The sequence below is a fragment of the Gopherus flavomarginatus genome, chromosome 17 (assembly GCF_025201925.1).
Source record: "Gopherus flavomarginatus isolate rGopFla2 chromosome 17, rGopFla2.mat.asm, whole genome shotgun sequence".
Lineage (NCBI taxonomy): Eukaryota > Metazoa > Chordata > Testudines > Testudinidae > Gopherus > Gopherus flavomarginatus.
The window spans coordinates 5615545-5643334 of NC_066633.1; the positions used below are offsets into that span (position 1 = coordinate 5615545).

The window sequence follows — 27790 nt, forward strand, 5'->3', positions numbered from 1 at the left end:
TATGTCCTACTGATGTCTGTAACATGTTTATACCACCTATTCATCATTTATTCGCTGATTTTGTAGACTGTTTATAAATAGAACCTTAATACAAAGTGTAACTGGATGTTCCTCCTGTCCTTTCTTCCCTGCAGTGCCATTGCATAAGACACTGGACAGAATCATTGTTCAGCCATTTATTTATTGCTATTTATATTGTCCTTCTTCCCTCTTCCTTTCCAGGTACAGTAGCCATGGACCTGCAGAATACAGAATGTCGCCCTGTTAACAGCAGCAAGCTGACCCTGCCATCAGAAAATGGATCAGGTAACAGACGGCCCAGCATTGCCCCGGTTCTAGAGCTAGCAGACAGCTCCTCCCTCCTGCCCTGTGATCTGCTCAGCGACCAGTCAGAAGATGAGATGACTCAGTCAGATGACGAAGGACTTACTGTTGTAGAGTGAGTTACCATTTGAGAACATCATCTGGTAATGTTAGTGTCACTGCATCAGGATAAGCAATCAGCGCTGTGTGGCTTGGGATTTTCAAAAGACTTTAAGGGGCTTATATGTCAAATTACCATTGTCTTTCAACTAACTCCATTATTATTATTACTTCATTATTTATATTGAGGTAGTGAGTAAAGAGTCCTGATCATGAAGCAGGATAGTGGTGGTTGTCGAAACACATGCCAAAAATGGCACCTGCCTCAAGTTGCTTACAATCTAAGTACCCGAGGTTCCTTTGACAACCCCAGCTGTGATGTTTAAAGTTGGTGAGCTTGCTACAGTTATTATTTACTTATTTATATTGGGATAACCTCTATTATTATTATTTATTTGAATTATTGTACCTACCTAAGCAAGCTGCACTTCTGAGCTGTGCTTTGAGTTGATACAATGAGACATCTCTCAACAATTTGCAATAAATACACATTCTTTGTGGTTTTTGTAAATGCATCTGGGTTTAACATAACCCTGTCTCTAAATCTAATAACGGTTGCCATTTATCTTGTCTCTTCCATCTTCAAAGCACTGGGCAGACACGTATTCATCTAAATCTCAATTTAATTGAATTAAAGATTCTCTCTAAAAAAAAAAAGTTTGAGAGATGCAGAAATTGCTGGAAATTGAACATAGTTGTAAGCCTATGTTAGAGCAACAGTAAATACTGCAGGTTGTTCAAAAGAAGAGAGAGGTTTAGAAAGATAGGAATGACCAGACTGGCTCAGATCAGTGGCCTGCTTCTGACAGTGGTCTGCACCAGTTGTTTCAGAAAAGGTGTAAGAAACCTTGCAGAAGGCAGTTATTCAAAAAGAAATATCTGTGGTGCATAAACTGTTTGAGCTATAAAAGCACCAAGTTGCAATTTTTGAGCATGTGTCTTTAAAAGCTAAGATCCTGTGCTGGAGGGTGCTACTCTGTATGATGCCATTGGGTAATTCGATCAGCCCCAGGGTGGCAAGGAAAAGGAATGAGAAATCATGCCTAGACAGGCCCTAGCTAAGATACAGTCATACAGTCCTGCCTATCTGGGTATGGAACAATAAAATCAGATGTAAGGGAATTTGCGATCTGGGCTGTGTTCTGTGGGGTTTTTCATTTTCATCATGGGACACCTCAGTTAAACATACAGCAATAAAATGATCTCATGTGGCAGCTGCTTGAATAATAGAAATTAGGGATGTAAGAGACCTACGAGTTAGGCTGTCTCCCCACAATGTATTGCTGAATGTTTTCTCTGGTTTAGTTCAGGTGACCTGGGCAGTGGTTTTTCTCTATAGACTCGTAGACTTTAAGGTCAGAAGGGACCATTATGATCATCTAGTCTGACCTCCTGCACAAGGCAGACCATAGAATCTCACCCACCTGCTACTCCTGTATCAAACCTGTGTCTGAGCCACTGAAGTCCTCAGATCGTGGTTTAAAGACTTCAGGGTTCAGAGAACCTTCCATTCCAAAGTCTAATGTCTTGGCTACACTGAGGATTTGCCACTATCCCAGCCTGAGTTAAGCTCCACCATTATAAAGTGCAGCTTTCCTGGTTTACACTAGGAGTTTGTACTAGTGCAGTGACATCAGTGACTGAAGGCAGGAATCCAGGGTAAATCCCTTTGGAAGACAAAGCCCAATGGGTTTCAACATTAGGGAATTTTTTCTGCTATCCAGACTAAATTTTCCTTTGGTCAGTTTTTCTCATTACTCCTACTTATATACTTCAGCTGTTAATTTACACCTGTATGAAACACACAAAGAAAGCATTAGTCTGCCCTGAGATGGACAAAGGGAGAGAAGTGATCCTGCTCAGCTTGGAATCAGGGACTTTTTCAGGTTAGGCACACCTGACTGTTGCCTGCAGATGCTGTAAAAAAGCATCTGTCTTTTGTTTACTACTGATAAGCTACAGGAACGAGAGTTCAACAGTTAATTGGTGTTTTGTATGTACAGCCCCTGGTGCCATGAGGTTTTGTTCCTGACTGAGGCCACTGGGCACTACCATCATATGAATGTTAAATAATAGTATTGATAGCACATTGCTAAGGCCTTTTCTTGGTCCTATTAAAAGCAGTGGGACTTTTGACTTCCAAGAGAGCAAGGCCAGTATTGAAGTGCAATGCAGGAATCACCAGCGAGAACCGAAAAAAGTCCTCAGATCTGTTCTGTCTATTAAGATAGCCAGCAGGCCTCATCTTGGTGTTTCGCATTTTCCAGTGGAGTAGAAGAACAAACCCAATGAAATTATTTTACCCTTCACTAAAATCCCATTTGCATAAATTAACCTCCCGTTAATAGTTTTTACTCTGCTTCTGCTATATTGCTGTGGAAACTGTGATTAAATGTTATCAGCAATGACATGCTGAGCTGAGCAGAAATTATGTCGATTAATATGTTTCTAAAATGGTGCTAGAGCAACACCGTGTGGTCAGTTCAGTATGTTCAAAACATTAACTTGTCAGACACTGACAATGAAGCCGTTTTGCCTTATTCACAGTTCCTTGCTTGCAGTTCTGGAGAATCATCCCTCGATCTCTGAGTAAGTCACGCTGAGCTAGAAGCACTTCGTGGACTAAGGAGAATTTCCCCACCAGCTCCCTTTCCTCTGCTACCTCAGTGGCAGCGAAGGGATTCTAGTCTGCATTCTCCATCATTAGGGAAATAAAATGTTGATTCCAGCTGTAAAAATATTCATTTAAAGAAGCAGTCGGCATTGCATTCATTTGTGACGTGGCTTTAATAAATCATGTGTGTGTGTTGGTTCTTACAAGATAAACAATTTGTGCAAATGCATGTGGCCATGCTCCCACAAATTTATTTGGCTTATAATTTAACGTATACTTTAAATTACATTGTAAGCTAAAAGCTTTCTATTCCTTCAGTTATATCAGAAACACAAATTACAGTATGTCCAGTATGTTTAAAAAAAACTCACCTACAAATGTGCTGTGAGATTGTTAATCTGAATCAGGCTTGGAACACTACGCCATTCTGTGATGTTTAGATTTAAGATGTAGGTTCAGGCCCATTGCTGTTGAAAGTTGCTAGATGCCTTTATTTTCCACAATCTGCTTAGTTCTCTGGCTTTCCATGAGAACAAAGTCTTGACAAGATATTCCCTGAGCCTGGGCATGGCAAAAGTATTTTCAAAGAAACTTATCTTGAAAAATTCCCAGGCTGTTTTGGAAGAATTTATAAAGCATCCTTAGTGTGAACTGCATAAACCCATGAGGTTCCAGTGTTTCTAAGCAGTCTGTGTATGGACAAATGTGTTTGCCGGGGCAAATAAGTGTTCCTTGTGTGTGAAAAATGTACACGTGCCCTGATGCATTTTGTCTCCTCTGCAGATATGTGAAAGGCTACCCCCCGAATTCACCCTATATTGGGAGTTCTCCCACATTGTGCCACCTTCTACCTGTAAAAGCCCCTTTCTGCTGCTTGAGGTTGGACAAGGTAAGAGGCTGCTGTGACAGCATTTAAAGGTTCCAGTGATGTTATTTGCACTTGCATTTGTGGCAGGGGCTTGAAGCATGTTGCTAAGGTAGGGCAGCATTATTCCCTTGAGTGGTGAGAACACAAGCCTGGGACTTCAGAGACTAGGGGTCAATTCCCGGCTCCGCCACAGATTTTGTATGTGACCTTGGGCAAGTCACTAAATCTGTGTATCAACTCCTCATCTGTAAAATGGGGATATTAGTATTTTCCCTAGTCTCAGAGGTGGAATGAGAATAAATACATTAAAGATTGTGAGGAGATCAATACAGCTATGGGGGGCCATATATGCACCTTAGCTAGACAGAGGTGCAGTTACACTGGGTCAGTGATAGGGATGAGAATAGACCCTACATCTGCACATAACCCTGTGCTGGTTGGAGTTGTATGAAGCACACAGCATGTCTCTTTGGTGGCTGCAGGGGGAGTAGATGTAATGCTTACTTGGGAAAATGAGAATGTGAAAACACCTGCTTTTTGGCAGCAGCTCAAATGTACCAGGCCAGTCCTGTGCAGACCCCACCATGCAGCAGAATGAGTCATGCAAGAGATGTGATTTGACACTTTGCCTGTCGGCTGGTGGTTACTTTGTGGCTTTGTAAAGCTTGTTTGCTTTTCTCGCACTGTTATCTGTGAGAGGGCTGGAAACATTTTATTGAAAAGATGCAGGAGTCTCTCTCGTTTTCTGGGATAAACTTTTCCTTTTAAGCAATAATTACACGGCTTCGTACAACCGGGTAGTTGTTTTCTGTGTATTGCACCTTGAAGTTCCCAGGAGATTGGTGTCTCAGTGGCAGGTGCCATTTTGCGAGGCAGGATGAGGCAGCATGTTACTGAGCAGACACTGTGCTCACTCCCAGTGAGACTTTACTTTTGTTCTTCCTTTGCTTGTTTTTCCTTAATATAAGCTAACTCATTCTGAAGAGGGGCCAGACTAGGACAGTGCAGCTGCTTTACATTGCCTGCCAGTGAAATTTAGTCTGAAAGACTGATTGACTGAACCTGGCAGAGTAACCCCTATTTAAGGCTTGTCTTCCAGCAGCATGGAGCCAATTTACTTGCTAGGACACCGTCATGCATCAGTCCTGCAGCTGTAGTTTGTCCAATTTGGTCTTTTGCAGCCAGCATAAGTTAGAGCAGCAGGTTAAGGGGAGTGTAAAAGTAAGGTTAGAGACACCTGTGGGACACATCCTCAGCTGGTGTCAGTCGATGGTTCCCACCAGCTGAGGATCCAGCCCTGCGCAGGGGAACCATATTAGTTCTAACTTAAACTCAGATTTCCTCTCGGTAACGTGTTAGAGGTTTGTCAATCTTCGGGTGTTGATCCACAAGGGAAACATCTGAACTTCAGGGCATGCCTGGCAGGGTTCCCCAAAACCAGCTTTGATTTCACTGTTGGGAACTGGTCATGTGAAAAGGCACCTTCATGTTTCTGATCTAAGTCACTGGTTCAGACACATCCCAGTTCATCAGTCACTGAAAGTTGTTATTCTCTGACAATCTGGGGTCTATGAAATAAGTCATTGGTCTTGTCCCTCAGGGGCAGGAGTCCTTAGCACTAAACCCACCATAACTGTCCTCCTTTATAGAAGTCTCAACTGTGGGACCTGAAGACTGAACTCCCTTTGGGAGGGTATCCCTGTGAGTCAGGTTCAAGGCACATATGGGGCAGTTTGGGAGAGCTGGCGTTGGGCCAGGCCTGGTTAGTATAGAGCTAACCTCTCCAGGACTGGTTAGTCTGCTCCCTTCCAGCAGCACAAAATTCACTTTCAAAACTGAAAAAAGAAAAAATAGTAAAAGTGAGCCAGGACATGGAGCCATCAAAGCCCTCAGGCCCAGACACGGAAGGTTGAAATTTGGGTACATTCCAAATCCTCTCTAGATCAACTGTCTGCAGGATCATTCTCTCACTCTGGGTGCTCACGAGCTTCTGCACAGTTCACATCTCAGAGCTGAGCTGGCTCAGTGCTTTTGCCATGCCTGAATGTTAGACAATTCCCCTTTCCTGGGGGAAAACACACAGTGTCAGGACAGATGGGCAGCTCTATACACTGATCACTGAGCCACGGTGCTTTTCTGTCTCTGCACAGGGCTGCAAGCACAACAGTTATGAAGATGCCAAGGCCTATGGGTTTAAGAACAAATTGATTATAGTTTCAGCAGAGACTGCTGGGAATGGCCTGTATAATTTCATCGTCCCTCTCCGTGCATACTATAGGTCCCGGAAAGAGTTAAACCCAATTGTATTGCTACTGGACAACAAGCAAGTACTCTTCCAAAGTTGTTTTTCATTGCATCAGATTTTTCCTTGCATTCAATGGGTATTTCATACTGTGTATATATGGGAGGAGTTAAATGGGTGATTTTAGCATTTTTAATATAATACCTAAAATCTAGTATATCTGATGGCCTGATTCTCCTGTCACCTCTGTTCTTCACCATTGACTTATGTGCATTCACTCCTGATTTATACTAATAAGCAAGAGGAAAAGAAAATGCCCCTATGAACCTTCTTGCTGTTTGCCTCTCTTCTTCCAGGCCTGAGAACCACTTCTTGGAAGCCATCTGTTGTTTCCCCATGGTTTACTACATGGAAGGCACAATCGATAAGTAGGTGTCTTGTTTACAGCTATCGGTATTTACAATGTGTTGCAAATCAAGGGAGAAAATAGCCCTGAGTCTGCAGAGGAAAATTAAATAAGCAAAGTGATGCGATGTTGCCAGTACCAGGCATACAGTATCACTGGCAATAAGGACCAGTATTTACCATATGGACTGAAAGAATAATTGGCTTCACATGCAGCCTCATAAAGCCTAATCAATGATGTGTAGCTGATCCCCATGTTATAGGCATGGACAGCAGCAGTGAAGCTTGGATTCAGAGCTGGACTTCCCCAGGGCTTCAGGGGAATTTGGAGATGGTCTTTTTCAGCTCTACTTCCAAGACTAGCCCCACTTTTCTATCTGTGTGTCTGGGTAGTTAAATGGACTCCCGTCACTGCAGTATTGGAGCACAACCATCTAGAATTAGGCTAGGCTCTTTCTTACCTAGCAGACATATCATACATTTGATTTCCTGGGTTCTCTAACTGGCACAGCTACAGTTGGGAGAGGGTCACATTTTAAGACCCTGCCACTATACCGTAATTTGGCTTCCTCTCAAGTTTTTCCCCCTCCTAGGATTTGTAAGTCTGCACTGGACATGGTTATGGTTATTTCAAAAGAATTTTGCATGCATAGGATTGCCTGGGCATTTGTTCTGTGCAAATACATGGGTATGTTTGCAAACTATCATTCAGCATCTTATTTTCCAATGGATTAACCCCCGCATAACCTTTTGTCTTGGGGGATTGTTCCAGCCTAGACAGTTTGCTGCAGTGTGGGATCATTTATGCTGACAACTTGGTGGTTGTGGATAAGGAAAGCACAATGAGTGCAGAGGAGGATTACATGGCAGACGCAAAAACAATTGTCAACGTCCAGACCATGTTCCGGTAAGAAGCAACTATGGGTTCTGCTCTGTCATTTGCACCTGCCTCTCTTCTTATAGTATTTTATTTGTCTTAATGGAAACAAAAGACTCTGACTGGCCTCAGGCAGAGGGTGAGAGCTCTCCGATGGGAGGTGCCTATATTAGCTGGCCCTTTCTGCAATGAGTTGAACTGTCCTTGATGTGCATGGGGACTCTGCACACCGAGGATTTGCAGGCTCAGGCACCTAGAGCAGATGTTAGGTCTGGGCTCCCAGAGTGGGCTTCTTTGTTTGACACGGCCTCCAGCTGGCCCTTCAGTGCAGACGTGCTAGTTAATAAGGAGAGTCCCTGCACTCTGTCCCCAACTTTGCTCATTGCCAACCACGCTGTCGGGGTGCACCTAGCATCACTCCAGTTAATATACAGAATTAAAAGGGGGTCAGTGAGGTGGTATTGGGGATGACTTTGCTTGTACAGCTTTTGGGCTCTAACCCCAGCCGATTCTGATCTCGGATGGGGCACAAGGCTGTTTCCACTCTTTATTTGGCCACATTTCAAAGCTGAAAGTTTCCTCCTCTTCACCTCCCTTGGACTGCGTGAGCATCAGACATTGATGAGTCTGCCTTCCATTGCAGGTTGTTTCCAAGCCTTAGCATCATCACCGAGCTGACCCACCCATCCAATATGAGGTTCATGCAGTTCAGAGCAAAGGACAGTTATTCCTTGGCCCTCTCCAAACTTGAAAAGGTAAGGAAGCCCCTTCGCCACGGGGAAGGTCTGTGTTTGCTAACAGGAAGTCTGGCGAGTTCCCTGCATGCCTGTGTTTGAAGGAAGGGTTGTGTAATGAGTAATTAATTTATAGTTCTTCTTAGTCCTGCGCTCTCCTGCTGTGCACTGCAGGCACCACAGTTAATGAACATCCACCCTGGATAATCGGAGACACGCAAATATGCAGGCAAATTGACCTTGTGGGTTTCTGTGTTTCCTTAGTGCGACTAGCATCGGCACTCTTCAAAGCTGGCCCTGCTGTCAGTTACTCAGTACAATGCTCCTGCTGAGGTGGTGGGTTAAACAGTTCTGCAAGAATAGACTTCTGCATCAAATTACAGTCAGTGTTTATATTACATGTTGCTTAGGCATTTTTGTGGGGTAGAAATAACAGTGTTGGGAAGCGGAAACATTCAAGGAATAACTGAACCAGACCATGGGAGTGACTGAGATGCTGCATTGACAGTAACAAATGAAAGCACTAATAGTTGGTCACGGTCTTTGGCTGAGTGTGTGCCAGGTATTAAGGGTGGTTGAACCAATTCAGAGAGAATCAAAACCAGCATAAACTCAATGCTGAACTATATTCCCCTCTTCCCCTCCTCTCTGTTTTTTCCTAACTTCCTCATTGTGACCGGTCTCTGAGGGCAATCTCTGAATTGAAAGGCTCTCGGGGCTGTGCAGAAAGATCTGTCATAGATAAGCTGTCCTGCTGGACCTTACAGTCACTGTGGCTGATAGAGCATCCATCCAGTTACTTGTTCCCCCCACGGTTCTGACCCATTTATTGGACACAGGCAGGTGCAGGCCGGCACAGTTAGTTCTTGTAGCCCCAGCTGATGCGGCGGCCCTGGGCCTGCTTGAACTTCTGCCCCTTGGAGCTCACATAGGGCTTGTTGTGACTGTAGAGGTGCTGGGGATCTTGCCAAAGTGCTGGTACACCTCGCGTCCCTTCCTGGGCCTCAAGAGCAGCATGGTGCCCTGGTCCTGGGGGGCTGCCATGGCCATCTGGTCAAAGGTCAGGATCTGACCCCCTGCCTTCAGGATGTGACTGTGGGCCAGCCAGTTACTGTTGGGCAGATTCTCCATCAGAGAAGAGACCTAACTCTCTGCAAATGAACACCGCTGTTATAAATAAGGGCAGGGATCAGAGAGGGTAGGACACGTGGGCAGGGGCTCCATGTGCATCCTGAACTTCAAGAGAAACAGAAACACCCAAAGTTCTGCATTGGACCAAGACACCAAAGGAAGCCAATGGATTCTCCATTGCAGGAGAACCAGCTGAATCAACCAGACTGCAGTGGTGGCATAAGTGTGAGGCTGGCTTTACTGGGAGAGGTCACCATCATGGTAGGATGCAGCTATGTCAGCAATGAATGTGCTGTCACCAGGCTGCTGTGAAACCATGTTGAGAAGAAGGATTGTCTTATAGCTAAGATGCTGGAGACCATGTTTGATTCCCAGCTTTGCTATGGCCTCCCCATGTGACCTTAGGCAAGTCCCTTCGTTTCTCTGTGCCTCAGTTTCCCATGGGGACAATAGCTCTGTCTTGTCTATTAGACTATAAGCTCTCTGAGGCAGACACTTACTCTGTGTCTGTGCAGCCTCTAGGCTGGTGGGGGTCTAGCAATATCATAGCAGTACAAATCATAAGTATCAGGAACTTCCATTGACTTTTCTTCATTTAAAATAACAAATGGCTACAATGACATTTCTATTAATTTCACGGCAGGTAGACCCTGGGCGGGAGGGACTCTGCAGTCTCTCAGGAAAGCTGTTAAATGCAATAATGTTTCGATCCCCAGAGTTCCCTGTGATGAAATGAGAAGCTTCATTCTCCCCTATCCACAGCCTTGCCTGACCATTATTGCACTCTGCGTACAAGGCTCCGTCTTTGACCACTTGAGGACAGCTGAGATTCGATGGCAGCTTTTATTAACGCTGAGCTGCACTCAGAGCCTTAAAATCTGAGGTTTGGTGTTAATAATTATCTGAATGGCCCAAGTGTTAAGAGAGAAATTTGTCACGCAGTGCTAGAATTTGCCACCCAGGGAGTAAAAGGTAATTATTAAGTTAACACAGTTTCAAGATAGCCATGTCTGAAAATGCCAGAGTAGGCCGTTGTCTGTCTGTACTGTGATATCCAACAGGGAGTGTATGATGGATGTGGTGTTAGACAGTTAGAAAATACGGCTGCTGTTGCCTTCGAAGGGAAATTTGATCTGAGATACTGAATGCATCAGGCTAGAAAGGCAGATCTGATGACTGCATTTGTACATACTGCAAACCTATATTGCTTAAGCGAAAATTCTTTCTCCCAGCCCTCCCCTGCACCCGCAAGTTTCACTGATCATGGGAGAGGAGAGTGTGTATAGTACACAGAACTCACCCCTGTGTGTTCCATGCTGGGGGATGATCAAAGCAGGAACAGACCTGTGAAGCTGTGCTCAGAGACCTGCTAGCTATTACACCCTACATAATGGGAATGCATCCGAGCTGGACGTTACTGTAGGGGCCCCCAGGGTGCAGCCCCCAAGGGTGGTTGTGGTGCTAAACTTCAGCAGCCCCTGGAGAGTGGGATTCAATGTCAGATCATGGAATCCAGACGTTGCTTGTTGCTAGCCGTGAGCTTGGGTTGGTGGATGGGCTCCAAGATGATAGCAGCCTTCAACTACCTGAAAGGGGGTTCCAAAGAGGATGGAGCTCGGCTGTTCTCAGTGGTGACAGATGACAGAACAAGGAACAAAGGTCTCAAGTTGCAGTGGGGGAGGTCTAGGTTGGATATTAGGAAAAATTATTTCACTAGGAGGGTGGTGAACCACTGGAATGGGTTACCTAGGGAGGTGGTGGAATCTCCATCCTTAGAGGTTTTTAAGGCCCAGCTTGACAAAGCCCTGGCTGGGATGCTTTAGTTGGGGCTGGTCCTGCTTTGAGCAGGGGGTTGGACTAGATGACCTCCTGAGGTCTCTTCCAACCCTAATCTTCTATGATTCTGTGATTCTCACTTCACACCTCTGCTGCTGCTTGTGCCTTGCTGATTCAGGGAATGCGAGAGCCAGTTGAAGGAGGCCAATTATTTTTGTGGGGATTTTTTTAATTTGTTTTTTTCCCCAAAATTTCCTGCAAGGGGAAAAAAATCAGTTTTTCAATGAAAAATACAAATGGACCCCTTCCCCCCCTTTCCAGAACATATGGTTTTTAAAAACCAGTGTTGGGTTAAAAAAAAAAAAAGACTTTTGAAAACTGCATGTCTAAACTTTTTACCAAAAATTTTTACCAAAACTTTGCCAATTTTCAGTTTTTGTTTTTTAGTGGGGAAAAATGGGGAAATCCTACCAAGAAGAAAATGTTTCTCACCTAAAAAAAGTTTAGGGCAGTCTGTACTATCTGAAAAACCTCCCAGCCAGGACTCTGCCCCCTGTCCCAAGTTCAGTTATTTAAGAGTTGTTGTCATGAGTGCAGATGAAGGAGGAGAGTGAGGTTAAGTGTTTTTCTTCCTTCTTTATAATTCAGTTTCTTGTACTAGAAACATCCTTGCAGAATCATGGTGACAAACAGTCTCTTGTGGATGTGAGGTTTGAACTGTCCTTGTGATGAAATGCAAAATTCTTGTTCACACCTTCCCCAGAGAATGGCTGCTTAAGCAGGTGATAGTCCATTAGCAGGGCCGGCTCCAGGCCCCAGCGCGCCAAGCGTGTGCTTGGGGCGGCATGCCGCGGGGGGTGCTCTGCCAGTTGCCGGGAGGGCGGCAGGTGGCTCCGGTGGACCTCCCGCAGGCATGCCTGTGGCAGGTCCACCAGAGCCACGGGACCAGCTGACCATCCGCAGAAACGCCTGCGGGAGGTCCACTGGAGCCGCGGGACCGGCAACCGGCAGAGCGCCCCCTGCGGCGTGCCGCCATGCTTGGGGTGGCAAAATGGCTAGAGCCAGCCCTGTCCATTAGTACCTGCTTGGGCGAGCCAGTGTGTCTTTGTCTCTAAAAACTGGTTTGGGCTTCCTTTTCTGTCTTGGAATATGTTACAGCAATGTTGTGCAGTAAAATCTTGTAACTTTACATACAATGTTGATGCACACATTTTACCAGAACAACAATGTTCAGCAGATTATGAGTTTTTAAATGATACCTCACTAGACATACTTTGTACAAAATGTATCATAGTCTTGTAAAAGTGGTGAACATAATGGTAAAACCTGTCACACTGTGTTCTTCTCTGTCCATAGAAAGAGCGAGAGAACGGCTCCAACCTGGCGTTCATGTTCCGGCTCCCATTTGCTGCCGGCAGAGTGTTCAGCATTAGCATGTTGGATACTTTGCTCTATCAGGTGAGAGCAAGCTAACAGATTATGTGGTATTGCTGGGAATGCTGCCAAGGGCTGAGCTGCTTCTGTCTTGCAGCTGCTGGTGTATTAGGGTGAGGGTGCTGAACAGGCATTCCAGCACCATATCACAGATGGGGTCCCCATCCAGAGAGAGGCCTTACCCTAGTGCAAGGGTCCCTTCCTTTCAGTCTTCTGTGTTAGAGGATTCAGGTAAAACCTCCCAGAGGTTCCCCAGGCATTCATTGCAATCTCACTCATCCTCAGGACCCTGTTTGATAGATGGCAAAAGCCCAAGTGGGGTGAATTAGGGCATGGCAGCTGTGCCCATCAGCTTCCCCAAGGGAATGTCTGCCAACTTAAAGCAAAACAGAAATGGGGACGTTTGGAGACTAGACAGGCCTATAGGTCCAGCCCTTCCATCACCTGTCCCACTCACGCTAATGAGAGGGCCCTTCCATTTCAGCCCTCAGCCTTCTCGCTCTACACACGCTTTCTCTGCTCCTGTAGTACCCTGCTCTAAAACTGTGTGGCATCCCCCGGGTTCTGCGAGTGGCCTGGTACGTGTCACGTGTCTAGTTTAGGGACCCTTGAGCCATTTGGATGCATGCCTCACTCTACATTGTGCCCCCATTATATCCCTCTTCAGGGCACATTTTACTTTCTTCTTGTTAATGATGTTGGTTTCCTGTATTTTAGAGACTCATTTAAAAACCAAATGCAGCATGAGTTAAAAAAAATAAATCCACATGCCATTTTCCCCCTTAGGAGAGGGGGAGGGAGAGAGAGAGAGAAGGAAGGAGCCACATGTGGCAGATGTTAGTCACATCACTGAATTCACCTTTGGAATGTGCCCAGATACCATGGGTGTGGGCACAACATAAGAAGCAAATAGAAGAGAATATAGAATATAATCTCAGATCGTCAATATATTTGTACATTAAAGTGAACAGCTGAACAAGTGAAACCTTTTCTCTGGCCTGATCTCTCTCTGAATTTCTCCTGTCAGTCGTTCGTGAAGGACTACATGATCACCATTACGAGATTGCTGCTGGGCCTTGACACCACGCCAGGTTCTGGCTACCTCTGTGCTGTAAGTGCTAATGTTTGTCTCTTTCAAGCTGTAATGCAGAGGGGTCACACATGCGTGCGGCTCTGCACGTGACCATTCTGTGGGGACTGAATCGGGGACTGTCAGCCCCCAAGCCACAGTAAAGAAGAACTTCTGTCACTGAATAGCAGACTGTTGTAGGCACTGGGGCTGGCTTCTAGAGGGAGACAAAAATCACACCAACTTGGCCAGTGAATTGGTTCCTCCATGTCATGTGCAATAAGAGTTAAGTGTAGAGCTGAACCTTACAACAACCTTCGTCCCAAGAGAGTTCGACAGGAACCTCGCGCACCCTCCCTGTGGGATCAAACCAAAGCCCTGGGTCTCAACATCCCTGAGCCTTGGAGAAGTTCAGAACAGGATCCAAGCTCTGCAGCTTTGGACCTTCTCAAGACAGGATTGCCCTGTTACTGAGGGGTCCCTTCAGTGGTAGCAAACAGACATTTTTCCCCCTGTTGGTCAGATGAAAATCACTGAGGATGACCTGTGGATCCGTACGTATGGCCGTCTCTTCCAGAAGCTTTGCTCTTCCAGCGCAGAAATTCCCATTGGGATCTACAGAACTGAATCGCACATGTTCTCAACATCCGAGGTAAGAAATGTAGGGGTCAGAGAGTGCGGAAAACCTTACAGGCTGCAGCCCTGGTGTGAAAGGTCCCAGCAGGATAAGTCACTGGATAACATGTAGAAGTACTTCCAAAATGTGTGCAATGGCGTCAGTCAGTCTAGTCCCTTGCACTTAGCCTGACCAGATGTCCCGATTTTATAGGGACAGTCCCAATACTGGGGGCTTTTTCTTATATAGGCTTCTATAACTCCCCACCCCATCCCGATTTTTCACACTTGCTGTCTGGTCACCCTACTTGCACTGTCAGCTCTGATCTTATAGCTGTTAGTGAAGTGCATTATAGTAACAACCATGTCTAGCCAGGCAAGGAGAAATCCCATATGAGCAGCTGAAGGAGTAACATTTCCATCAAAGGACAAGCTGGACCAGGCTGCCAGCAGCCAAAAGGGGCTCCCGATTCCTTGGAGTTGGTGCCCAAGCAGTGGGATTGAATGTAACAAATGTGCATGCACTAGCCCAGTGTGAAGCAGGTAGGAATGCGTACTGGAAAGGAGGTTGGCTCGCAGAGTCCATGCTCTTCTCTCCTAATTTCTACATGGCACAAGGGTATGTGGGAATGTTCTTTTTGTTAAAAGACAAATATGCACTGGTGGCAGAGGAGTTTGTGCTTGTACAGCACCTGGCCCTAGGGAATCCTGTGCGGTGCTGGGGCTCTTCGGCACCACCACTATCCCCATTTGAAAAATCGTATTAGTATTTAGTATTGGCACAAAAATAGGACAGGTGGGGCTCATCAGCCATGGCAGGCAGCCACCTCGCAGAAGGAAAACTCCAAGTTTAAACCAGGAACTCCAGGCCTGGCCAACCAGTTTGTAAAAGTTGTGCCAGTCGCACCTGCTCTGTGGCCTGCATCGGCGAGCCTGGGTAACTGGACAAGGTGAAGGTGAAGCAAGCACTGGCATAGAACATTAGGAATGCTGTTTGGAGTTGGGTAATCGTGGGATCCGCGTCTTTCCACTGGCTCATTGCGTGACCACGGACAGGTTAACGGCCTTCTGTGTGGTGCTCTGAACCGGGAAAGTGCCATAGAAGCCATGATTAATTATTATTGTGTGTTAACTCTGGACATGTTTACAGATCTTAAGCAGTGGCTCAGACAGGGGGACAAGAGAGAGTTAGGATACGATGGGCATTTAGTGATACATATTCACCACTAACATATACTGCATCTTTATTTTGTTTTATTTCCAATGCAGCCTCATGACATCAGAACTCAGGTGAGAAACGTTTGTATTGAGCCTGTGAGAACGTTGTTACGATTTTGGTTTTCTTTAAAATTTAGTGCACTACTTAATGTTCATCAAGGCAATGATGATCTATATCCAAAACACAGTGCTGTGAGAAATTCAGCAATACCCAGCATGGGCAGACTAGAATAGTTGGTTAGTGACTCAGTCTTAATTTTGAAGAGTGTTTAATGTTAAATATGAATTGAAAGCCATATAGAAAACTGCTGCAAGGAGCTGAAGGATGACAATTAGTTAAATCCAATCTACCCCTTTGTCAGAGGTGCTGCAAACCATGGCACTATAAATGAATACAGCAATTCAGGTTTACATTTTATAATGGATATATGCTGTCCTATCTGTTGTGAGGATGAAAGGAAAACATGGAAGTGCTGCTGTTTGGCCATCATGAGAACATTATTCCATACAAACTTCTGTGCCAGTGATGTCACATGCATTTATTATTATTTTTAAATTCCACATTCACCATTTACATAGCTTCTAGTCTTAGAGGGTTTTGGAGTGGAGGTGGGGTTCAGAGACAGGGAAACAGTCTCTTGGTGTGAATGTTAGAACACTACCAGATAGTAGGAGAATGAAATATCACCACTGAACTGTCAGGATCCACCCAGCATCATCAGGGATCCAGAAAGTAGCAGTCTCAACATGCATATTTCATAATGTTGGGGAATGCTGATTAGTTGGCCGTTGGTGTAAAGGTGTAGACCAGGATAGAGTCCCTTTTTAAGAATGGGTAGCTGATCACAATAATACATTGTCCAAGTAAGTACCTGGTCCTACAAGGAGCTGGGAACAGCCAGCTCCAGTGAAGTCAGGTGTTCAGTGTGTTTTCAGTGGAAAGGTATTTAGTGCATCCCCTTATGTACTGCTGGGACTTCCAGTCGCAGATCTCAATCAATGTTGAGGATTGTGAGGATACAAAAGATGTCAAGGAGCACTGGAACATCAAGACAAGCCATCACAGGAACTCCTGCTCGAGTGACCAGTCTGAACACCCCTTGCTACGGCGTAAAAGCATGCAGTGGGCACGCAGGCTGAGTCGGAAGGGAAACAAGCACACAAGCAAAACAGCAGAGTGGATCAGCCAGCAGAGGTTGAGTCTGTACAGGAGGTCGGAGCGGCAGGAGCTTTCAGAGCTTGTCAAAAACCGAATGAAACATCTGGGTTTACCTACAACTGGGTATGGTAAGTAGGTTTCGTTCTTGCTTACAGTTAATGGCTTTTCCAGCGATGCGCCCCATTCACAAGCTGATCATGTATTTTAGCATCTAGCCAAGCCAAACCAGACACATTTGGGGTATAAAACAATTCCAAAATGAAGCCAGATCCTCTAACTTGTTCATAGCTCTGGATAGTACATTCAAACTCGGCACTCCCATCAACCTGCAGTCCTCTTGCCTTATAAATCCCACAGCACTGAGACAGCAAGGGGCTTGTTTTCAGATACTGGCCTTTATTTCAGCAGTCACAAATAGCTGTGCACACATCTGTAATTATTTTGAGGTGCAATAAATATCTCAGTATCAGGTATAACAAGGGAAATAAATGTCTAAATGACCTAAATTACAGGGGCAAAATTTCACTCATTACTTATTTGTGCCTGTAAAATTGATGACTGGCTAAGGAGAAGCTGAAAATATTGGCCCCACTCTATCATGAAGCTGACCAAAATATCTATTTATAATAGTTGCTAGTGCTGTTATCTGAGAATTCCAGCCCCTTGGCAAAGCATGGAAGAAAAGAGCTCAGGCTGGGGCAATATCCTAGCATTATAGTTTTTTAATCCTTCAGCAAATTCTCTCCTAGAATTGTTTTTCAGTAGCAATAGAGCTGAGTGGTTCACTTCGATGTGCGTAGAACTTAATAACTCTTTAATTATCTCACAGCTCTCAGTAAAGCAAGTACTGTACGATATAATCCTTGGGCATAATGTAAGAATCTCTCAGTGCAATGATTAGTTCTTCTAACGTATTTTAATTGGCTCTTAGCCCAAGAGTGTTTCTCACCATTTGTGGACAATAATCAATCCCTTAGTTATAAGGAAGTCTTTAGCTCACGGTGCGCTTGCTTGCTTGTTTTTCTTTTAAACCATTCTGTGCTGCTGCCTGTTTGCCTCCATGCTACAAAAGCTTCTGCCCTTCATGTTGAGGAGATAGCTCCCTACCCACACTCCAAAGGGCATCTGGTCTGAAACAAAATAATGCAAAGGAAGAGCCATGTAACTGGAGCCTTCGGGCCAGGACCGTTGTGCATGGTGGGATTGCGGAGCTGGGGTGATCCTGGCAATACAGTTGAGGAGGGATTTTAGATTTCTGGTCTCTAAGTTGTTTGCATAGTTGCAACTTTTCAGACACATGGAAGAGAGGGAAAAGAACTGAGAAATAAATACATTTTGTTTTGGGTGGAGGAGTAGGGTTGGGGGTGGGAGTTGAAAGGAAACAAAGATTTGCCCAGTGCACCAGCCAGTTCCACAAGCCTAATTAAGGAAGAAGGTGTTGTTCCGAGGGACCCTTCAGAGCTGGGAAGTTCTACCGGTGGATGTGGAATTGTGGAGCGTTTCTCCCATCTTGCCTTCTGCTCCCTGCTTTTGGACAATGTTCCAATGGCACAAGGAGTTCATTTCACTTCCATGGTAGCTAATCAAATCAAGAAGAGGCAAGGGGATGGCTTGTTAGGCTCCAGTCCTGTAATTGGGCACATTCTGAGCATGAGTGCAGAGCCTCACTGAGATCATTGGTAGGATCAGAGCCTTCCAGAGTAAAGTCTGAGTGAGCACCAAGCACAAACAATATTATTATTGCTGTCTTCTGGATCAGAGTGCTACTAGAAACATGGAGACAAACTGCTGTGTCTGCATGACTGTGTAATAACGCTGTGTTGAACAACCAAGTGGCTACAGAGACAGCAGTGTTATCATCATCACGCCCTGTCACTCAGAATCAACCGGAGTGGGCAGCCCCATGCCAACTGGTTTACTGGCATACGAGATCTCACAGTAGATCATCTGCTTGTGTGCCATGGTGTCTACAGGAAACAGAGGCATGTGAGTGGAGAGTTTTCCGTAAGAGCAGTTAATGATGTCCAAGTTAGTCTCTCGTTGGCAACCTGCCAGCAATATGTATCGTCACTGAGCCTTTACAGCCCAGAATTAGAACCAGGAGCAACGTCCATTCGCCAGCACGTTTGTTTCCTTAAAGAGTGGCAGAGAGATGTATAATGAAGGATCTAACCCAATAGCCAAGGAAGTCAGTGCAAAGATTCCCATTCCAGCATGGTGGAGTAAGTTTGAAGGATTGCCTCACTGCATTCTTCTCAACCTGCTGTTCCCCCACTGTTTAATATCCCAAGACTTTCAGCTGCTTGTTCTGTTGAACTAGCAGCCCTCCTTCAGCCGGGGCTCAAAGTCTGCAGCACAGAGGTGGGTGTTTCCTCCTTTTCACATGCAAATGCCCAAAGAATTACTGTGGTAGATGATCACCAGTTGTTGGCCCTTGTAGTAGAGCACTGGAGCCTTCACGGCAGATCCAGAATAACGGACATGGATTTAGTATAATAATGCCCTGGGCTATTAGCTGAGGGACAGCAAGAGCATGTGTCAAGTAGTGGAATAAGAGAACCAAGAGAATATGGGTTTTTTTTAATATTAGACAAGCAGCAAAATTATATGTCCTAATGCAGAGGTGGGCAAACTACGGCCCACGGGCCACATTCGGCCCATGGGACCGTCCTGCCTGGCCCTTGAGCTCCCAGCCAGGGAGGCTAGACCTTGGCCCCTCCCTCACTGTCCTTCCTCCCCTGCAGCCACACTGCCGCGCAGGCAGCGCTCTGGGCAGTGGGGTTGCGTGCTCCTGCAGGACAGTGCAGCAGCGTGTCTGGCTCCGGCCGGGCGACGTGGCTGCCAGACATGCTGCTCTGAATGGCTTGGTAAGGAGGCTGGGGCCGGAGAGTTGGATAAGGGGCAGGGGTCCCGGGTGGCAGTTAGGGGACAGGGAGCAGGGGGCGGTTGGATAGGGTGGAGGTTCTGGGGGGTGGTGAGGGGATGGGGGACAGGGGGTTGGATAGGTATGGGGTCCTGGGGGGGGGGCCTGTCAAGGGGAGGGGGTGTGGATGGGGGTCAGAGCAGTCAGGGGATTGGGAGCAGGGGGGGTTGGATAGGGGGTGGGGTCCCAGGGGTGGTTAGGGGCAGGAGATCCTGGGAGGGGGCAGTTAGAGGACAAGGAGCAGAAGGGAGTTAAATGGGTTGGGGGTTCTGAGGAGGGCAGTCAGGGGGTGGGAAGTGGGAGGGGGTGGCTAGGGGGTGGCGGCCAGGCTGTTTGGAGAGGCACAGCCTGCCCTACCCGGCCCTCCATGCTGTTTTGCAACTCCAGTGTGGCCCTCAGGCCAAAAAGTTTGCCCACCCTGTCCTAATGGAAAGATTGTTCCAGTAAAGCTACCAAAGGCCAGAATGACTTTGAGATACAGACTATCAAGAGCTGGTCACACAGGTCAGAGTGCTTGAAGGTAGTTGCAACTTGTACATCTGCCTTTTCTTAGCAGATGTCTAGGGTTTTCGCACTCGTGAATTTCTACAGCTTGCTCCTATGGGCTTGCACGACCCTCTAGCATTTGCTGGACATTCATTCTGAAGTGCAGCCAAATGTCCAGGTGGGTGAATACTTGAAAGGAAAACTAGACCCTCTCACATAGTGGGCGCCATTAGACTCATAACAGCTCAAGGTGGGATGCTACACCCCGGAGTGTGAATGAAATCCAAATAATTGGCTGTGATATTTTGATGGTGGGGACAAGGGTTAACCTCTGAAGTTTATGATACCCCTGCTTGTCCTGTCCTATATAGCGACTGCAGCATACATGGTGTGTGGGCTGGGTCCATGTTTAGAGCTCTCTGCAACACCTAGGCCCAGCTGGACTCCAGGCCTTGTTCAGCTGGAACGCTACATTTCCAGGCTTGAGGAGTGTGGAGAGCTGGTCAATTGGGCGTTTAGAAAACATGGAGAGGGATAAAAGAGGAGGAGATGGAAATGTGCCGCTGACGTGCTGTGAAGTCAAAGGCTCCTTTGGACCCAGTGATGTGTCCGTGGACCAGTCACGTTTGGCACAGTGCTCTGGATACATTATCACAGCATATCACCTGTTGGTGTCTGACTATCTGTCACCTCACAGACAGAATGCATTGGGCTGCCTTCTTTTCTCTTTCCTTTCTTTTCTTTTGCCCATTTTATCATGAAAGCTCAGGAGCTCGTCTCTAATACTTGCCGAATCACTGCTTGCTGATCTCTCTCTCTCTTTCTCTTTGTTTATGTCTGTACCTTTTCTCTGTATGTTCTGTAGAGGATGTAGCAAATTTAACAGCCAGTGATGTGATGAATCGGGTAAACCTTGGATATTTGCAAGGTAATTCTTTTTCCCTGGGAGTCAAGCTTGACTCGCTGCACCCAGCATAACAAGATCATGCTAGTTAAGTCTAACCCACACCCACTTGCCAGTTTTCACCTTAGACTCATTTGAGCCTTTTAAGCACTTGTTTGTGGGAGAGGATTGGGAAAGGACCATCCTGTAGTTGAACCACAAATGGAAGATCCAGTAAACTCAAAGAGAGAGAAAATTCAGTGACTGTTTTCTAGTTGAAAATGTTCAAGGAAATTACAGCTGTTAATTGCTTCTTTAAAAATCCCTCCACTGCAACTAGATTTATGTCTGTTGAAACCACTGGGAATTTGAGACCCAGATTTTTTTTCCTTGGCAGAATAAAACAGGTTGGGGGTAAACTGCGACCTCTCTGGAAGCTATGGAATATGGGCCTCAGAGTTGGATGTAACTTGCCCCAGACTTGTATGCTTCTCCAGATGCCTGAAACACTGAGTCTGAGACAGTTTACAAAGCACTTCGGGGCCAGCCAATGAATGGCACTATAGAAATGCAAATATTTCATTATCTTATTTTAAAATATGTGTCCCGGGATCAAAATGTAAGAGGCTCGTATAATTTAAAGAACTATTTTCTACTAGGTTTTGTTGCTATTTTATTTCAAAACTCCAATGGGAGAATCCCAAAGTGTAACAAAACCATTTATGTGTTATTAATGGTTAGCCCCAAGTCATCTGTGGGTGTTTGACTTGATTCAAAGGAGCAAGGACCAAATTCTGTTAGCACCCACGCTTTACCTAGTCTGAGCACCTTGTTTAGTCTCCAAGAGGATGGTCTCATTCCAGGCCGATGGGATTTATTTGCAATTACTCCCGGACTGAAATCTCGCAGTTGGAGCTGAATTTCATACTGGGTTAAACAGTAACTCAGTCCCTGACTGAAGCATGACCATGCTGTGTTGCTTTGTAGAAAACAGGCCATGCTGAAAGAAGTTGAAGCATTTAAGTAGAGATACCTGTGGGAAGGGATTTTAACTACAGATTACAGTCATCAAAGTTCATATGATTTTGATGGCGACAGCAAAACAAAATATAAAGCAAATCTTTATGGAGCAATTCTCTGCCAAGACCCTTTTAAATCAAACCCAAAGATGAGCACAAAAAATTTGTCCCCTATTTGAATTTCGGGCCTTCATTAGACAACACTTAAGGTGAAAAGTTGGCATTTCCCTATAGATTGTGTGCTTCGTCAGAGAAATGGCCCCAAATGTGGTTTCATGGAAGTCCCACTCAGTTACAGTATATTGCCAACTAGTCAGTCCATATTTGTTAATCCATGTCTCAGTGACTTTTTTTTGCCTGAAGCTTTTTTGATTTATTATGCTGTAAAGCTGTAAATACCTTGATGGTCAGAGCATTATGAATTCGTACTTACAACCTGATAAGCCAAGAGAAAGAATAAAACAAAAAATATGTACAGAAAATGTGCTAATGTTAATATTATTTTTTGGCTCTTCAGCCAATCTACGAGCTCATAGGTTTTTAGTCAGGAGACCAAGTTTCTATCTGGACACTCTCTAACTTGGTCTAGCGAGCATATACCTGCAACTTGGGAACAACAGAGTCTCTGATCCAGGGGAGACGCTATGGCAATATACTTGGTGGGTTAGCAGTGCTTTGCTCTAATGCATGGTTTTGCTAGGAAAAGTGGCTTCCATGGAGCAGGAGAACCTGCCTCTACCAAAGGTATGCCCACTCCTTCCCCAGTCATATGGCAAACTGTGCATTTGTAATACCCAAGCTGTAAGAAGTTTTAAATGTCTCTAGCCCTGCTCTCATGGCATTACTATGCTTCTGCTCCCTTTTCACTGTAAGGCTAAGCATTGGGATGTGATCAGCTAAAACCAAGCTGTCTGAGGGCTCTAAATATTGATTGGTTGCTCACAGCGATGGTATTCTGGACATAGGTTAGAATGATACCAAACAACAGCTTCCCAAAAAGAAATGCATGATTCACAACACTCCATAGCAACTGACCCATCTTCCTTCATCACCATGGAGATGGTCAGCAGCTCCCAAGGCCAGCAGTGGGAAGCCCGAAGAGGGAATGATGTGGGATCAAATCCCAGAGGTGGGGCCCTGCTCTTGAGAATGCACTTTGGCTTTCATTGACTCTGCCCTCAGGACAGATAGCTGAAGAGTTCCTTCTGAGCGGAGACATGCTGAGGCAGAGGGGAGCAGAGAGCTGGAGACCAGACTAGGGTAGGTTATTTAGGGCTTTATAGGATTTCATCCATGCAAAAGTGAATTGGCAGCCAATGTAGAAAGTGAAACTCAGGCTGCTATTGAGAGGATGCCCACTTATATTATACATCGTGGCCATGTGTGATGCACTAGCTGAAGGTGTGGCCTTCCAGGTTAATCCTAGCCAAGGTGCTTTGCTCCAACCTTGAGTGAAGAGGCATAGATATATGTGATGCACCTAGAGGAATGGATGCTGGCTCTTGGCCAGCTGAAGATGAAAGAAAGTTGCTCCGGGCTACTGGTATCTGTGTGCCTAGCGATAGAGAGGGGACTAATGGGGGAAAGCCGATAAGGCCCTGTGTTAGACTCCCATTTTAAGCAATACCCTTTGTCCAGATCTCAGCTATCTTTGGCTGCTCGGATACTCCTCTGTTCACAAGCTGTGGAGATAAAAGCACAACCATTTTCTGCTCCTGGGGGCAAGTGTAACCATTTTCCAGGCTGGTTGCTTGTCTCATATTGCCTGCCGTATGAGATGTTGAAAAGACAACACAGTCTCCGATCCAGCAGAAACGTGGAGCTCCAACAAGCTCGTGGATTTTCATTGCAAGGAGACATTGACAGCCCTGACGGAGATGGGGTGGCAGGCAGATTGTGTGGATCTGTTTCTGAATGGGGGGAAGGAATGAGAAGGGTCAGGAAGGAGGGATTTGATGTATATGACTGCAGTGTGGGGCGCCATTAAACCCTTCAACCTCTGAGGTTTCACTATCTCCATCTCTAATGTACAGGGTGTGAAAGGATCACTCTTTGCTTATAGCACAACATAGTGTTTACATGGCTTAGGCTCTTTAAAACAAGCTGTTAGTGAGGCCACAGGAATAGCTAGCCTGTGTAGTCATTACAACCTGTTTATAGATTAATCTCTGATCGAGGTACACCTCTGCCCCGCTATAACATGAATTCCGATATAATGCAGTAAAGTAGCGCTCCGGGGGGAGGGAGGGTTCACACTCCGGCGGATCAAAGCAAATTTGATATAATGGGGTTTCACTTATAACGCGGTAAGATTTTTTGGATCCCAAGGGCAGCGTTATATCGGGGTAGAGGTGTATTCGTTTTCACAACGTTCTGTACAGTAGCAGAGAGTGCATGAATATTATGGCTTAGCTGATTTTCCATTAGCCTCAAGCGCTATGGGCTGTACGCACATATCTATCTCGAAACCACTGATGCAATGATTATTGGAAACTGGGAAGCCTATCATTACAGCCATACACAGGGCATCAGTGGTGCCAACTCTGCAACATCACTTTGCCCGGCATCCCAGGAGGGGACAATTGCATACTATTTGTACACGCAATTCTGAGCAATGCTTCTGTGCTAACCAGATGTGCACACGCTGCTATGAGCATATTTACGTGTGAGTAAATTCAGTTGGCACATCTGCCCTGGAAATCAAACATTTGCTGTCAGTTGGAGTCAGGCATCTTTGCACCTGCATTTGGCTGTTTGCTCAGACAAATCTATTTCATATTTTGCTTGACTTGCTTTTATAGAAGTGTTGGCATGTTTCCTGAAAAAGTATCTTCTAGAGTTCCACTGGAGAACACATTTTAAAGGAACAATCAATTATATTGTAATAATCAAACCCAAGGAAGATGTAACAAGAATTGAAAAGACTAGGGGGTTGGGAGAAAGGGTCAGGCATAGAAGGAGAAACAGTAAAGTAGAGAAAACACATGCATGAGATAACATCTGTTTAGGGCAGGTCTGCTATTGCAAGCTATAGCAGACTGTGGCACCATTGAATATTCGCTCTATGATAAAACCTTAACTACAATTTCAAAAATTGTGCAAAAAATCTAATAAGCACAGTAGATGGTTTTCTGTGATGCTGGAGTATTTCAGATTAATATTAGAGCTGATGTCCCAGTGAAAAGCCTTATCGTGATTTCATGTAACTCTCTCAGTCATTACGCTGCCCTTGACTTACCTCTCTATTAACCTGTCATCCCATTTTTCCATCCTGTTCGTAATGCATCTTGTCAGTGAATGTGACAACTGCTAATTGTTTGACAGCTCCCAGTCCCATTTACACTTACCGCGCTACACATTGATGAACAGAATTTTCTTGACTACTGAACAGACGTACTTGCATTCATTTCACTCATGATCTGGTTGCTCGGTTACTTTCAAAACAAGCCAGCGCTACCGTTTAGAACACTATTTACTCTGTGCCACATGAACATGATGTAACTAGACCATGCAAATAAATATACCCATGCAATTATCTTGCTGGCAGCATCGATGAGGCTAGTTCGATGGAGTATTATGGTTTACAAGGTAATTTATGATATGCATGTGTTGATGGCCATGAATAATTCCTGATGAAGTTGCTAGTAACTCAGAGCCTTGCTATTGAATTCTGCCATCATTAAGTACCTAACTTTGCTACAGTCCCATGTGCTCTGAAACTACAGTGAGTTTTCTTTGGGTAGAATAAAAAAAACATGTAAATAAATCTTGCTGCTGGGCTAAGTAAAATAATGAACAAGGGGAAATCTGTGAATGTGGCGAAAATCATACAGCCGACGGGTATTATAGTTGCATTGGACAGCGTTTTGGAGGGCGCATGGTGCACGTAGTGCAGTAAGAGTAACATCACTTTTCTCTTTGCATTAAAACAAGGTAAGACCAGTTCTTTACTTTCCTTAGCGATGCCATAGAGTCTGAGATAGACACTAAAAATTGTCCAGCACTGAAATACCTGAGTTGTATGGCTGCCATCAAGTGCTTTCAGATGCTCGCATGTGCTCAAGCAGCCTGGTGCTTTGAAAAAGTGATGGTTGAAAGTTCAGGAGCCAGCCCCATGTCCAGGGGAATGAATGAGGCATGTGTAGGGCCTTGCTCCGGTGAACGCCTATAGACTTGGAAGATGTTCAGTTCATTCTTGGGGACAGACAGAGGTTTTGGCATAAGGATCACTGACTGTAGGGGTTGTGTGGAGAGCATGAGGGACAGCATGCACTGGAGTGTGACTATAGGAGCCTGGGGAAAAGGAGACCCACCACCCCCCCCCCCCCCCCCCCCCCCCCCCAGACAGGCTGTGTGTATGGTTGTCAGAAAGCTCTATAAGATAGAAAATGGATGAGGTAATATCTTTTATTGAACAAACTTCTGTTGGTGAAGAACCAAGCGTTTGAGCAACACAGAGCTCTTCACTCTCAGGTCTGCATGGTTGGCAGCTTGGCGAGCTGTCTGAGTATGGTCCAGGCGGGTACATACTTGGGCAGCTAGCACAACCAGCCCTTTGTGCTACCCTGCTATTTTTAGTATGCTAGAGCAGAGCTAGTGCAGGCATGTCTAAGCGAGCGGGGAATGACCCCCTGCTCCCAGCTCAAATGCAGACATACCAGTGAGTGACTGCTCAGCGGTGGTCCATGACCCAGCCCATTCCAGGAGCAGGATCAGAAGGGGAGCCCTTCAGCTATCAGATTAGGGTGCTCCCAAATTATGAGCTAAATCCTGGCTGGGGGTGGGGGAGAGGACTTATTTTCCAGAGAGAGAACTGGTGCGCTGAGGATTTAGTGATCACAGGGCTCACCGCTTATAAACCAGCTTTGCCATTCCACCTGGGCCACCTTGCAGCCCCCTGCTAACCACCTGTCTGCTGGTCTATGCAGAGGGGAAGGGAACCTGCTCTCCTCCTACAGCACCTTTAGAACATGCTACCACAAGCTGATGTTCATATGCTTTTTCGCGCTAATGCATCATGGACTCCAAAGGCAAGCGGCTCCTCACAATCCCGTTTGCCCCCACCTGCTTTTGTGGTGCTGGTTGTCATGTTAGTGAGGCTTTGGCTTGTCTGGTGGGAGGCACCCAGGTACGAAAGTGAGCTGGGGTGAGCCCATCTTGGTTAAAGTGCTGCTTTCATTGGGCTGGCCAGGCCAGGCTTGGATGAACCAAGGGGGCCTGGGAGCGTGTAAAGAAAACCAAGTCAAAAAGAGCCTTGAGCCACCAAGCACTGTTGTAGCAGGATTTGTCATAGGGCTAACCCGGCAGACACGCTGGACGTGTGAGTTTAGAGCACCTTTTCATGCATATTCTTCAGCACATCTGCTTCTGTAATTGTCACGCATTGGGGAGACTCGGGAAATGCCCAATAGCCCCTATGATGCCCCATTTTCAAGTGCATGTGCGATTTAAAAAATGGTCACTGACTAATCCAGCCAAGAGTTACCACTGATAACCCCAGCCACCTGCATAACTACTCCGCTTTTCATCCCTTGCAGATGAAATGAATGACCATCAGAACACATTATCCTATGTCCTGATTAATCCGCCGCCGGACACACGCCTGGAACTCAATGATATAGTGTATGTATGAACTTAACACAGAGTGGTTGCACTGCAATGCAAAACGGTGGGAGAAAATTGCTAAATGTCATCTGAGTAGCTATATATTTATTTGTGAGATTTTAGCTGACAGGTCGTTCTCATGCTCTGCGGACCCTGCCATGGAGAAGGGATGTGGCGAGCGGTGGGAACCTTGGGCTGGGGGGTGGGGGGCAGGGGAGTGGAGGAAGACTTACCAAGCAGGCAGTGGAGGCCTCAGGGAGGGGAAGAAGCTGAGTCTCCACCACAGCCCAGGTGTCCAGCGGTGAGTCAG

The 27790-nt window shown here is 45.8% G+C and overlaps 1 protein-coding gene across 13 annotated transcripts in view; it reads left to right on the plus strand.

The window, feature by feature from the left end:
- Positions 1–27790, plus strand: part of KCNT1 (potassium sodium-activated channel subfamily T member 1) — a 193344-nt gene that overhangs the window by 163817 nt on the left and 1737 nt on the right. For 6 of the 13 annotated variants that reach the window (XM_050926686.1, XM_050926674.1, XM_050926680.1 and 3 more), the window contains 13 exons: positions 223–439; positions 3821–3926; positions 6056–6228; positions 6504–6575; positions 7325–7459; positions 8073–8184; positions 12427–12528; positions 13532–13615; positions 14097–14225; positions 15458–15478; positions 16390–16693; positions 20840–20902; positions 27414–27498. In XM_050926686.1, the coding sequence (XP_050782643.1) occupies positions 223–439; positions 3821–3926; positions 6056–6228; positions 6504–6575; positions 7325–7459; positions 8073–8184; positions 12427–12528; positions 13532–13615; positions 14097–14225; positions 15458–15478; positions 16390–16693; positions 20840–20902; positions 27414–27498 (1603 nt within the window). Of the gene's footprint in view, positions 1–222; positions 440–3820; positions 3927–6055; positions 6229–6503; positions 6576–7324; positions 7460–8072; positions 8185–12426; positions 12529–13531; positions 13616–14096; positions 14226–15457; positions 15479–16389; positions 16702–20839; positions 20903–27413; positions 27499–27790 lie in introns of those variants that run through there. The other 7 variants (XM_050926677.1, XM_050926687.1, XM_050926683.1 and 4 more) reach the window with 4 other exon arrangements.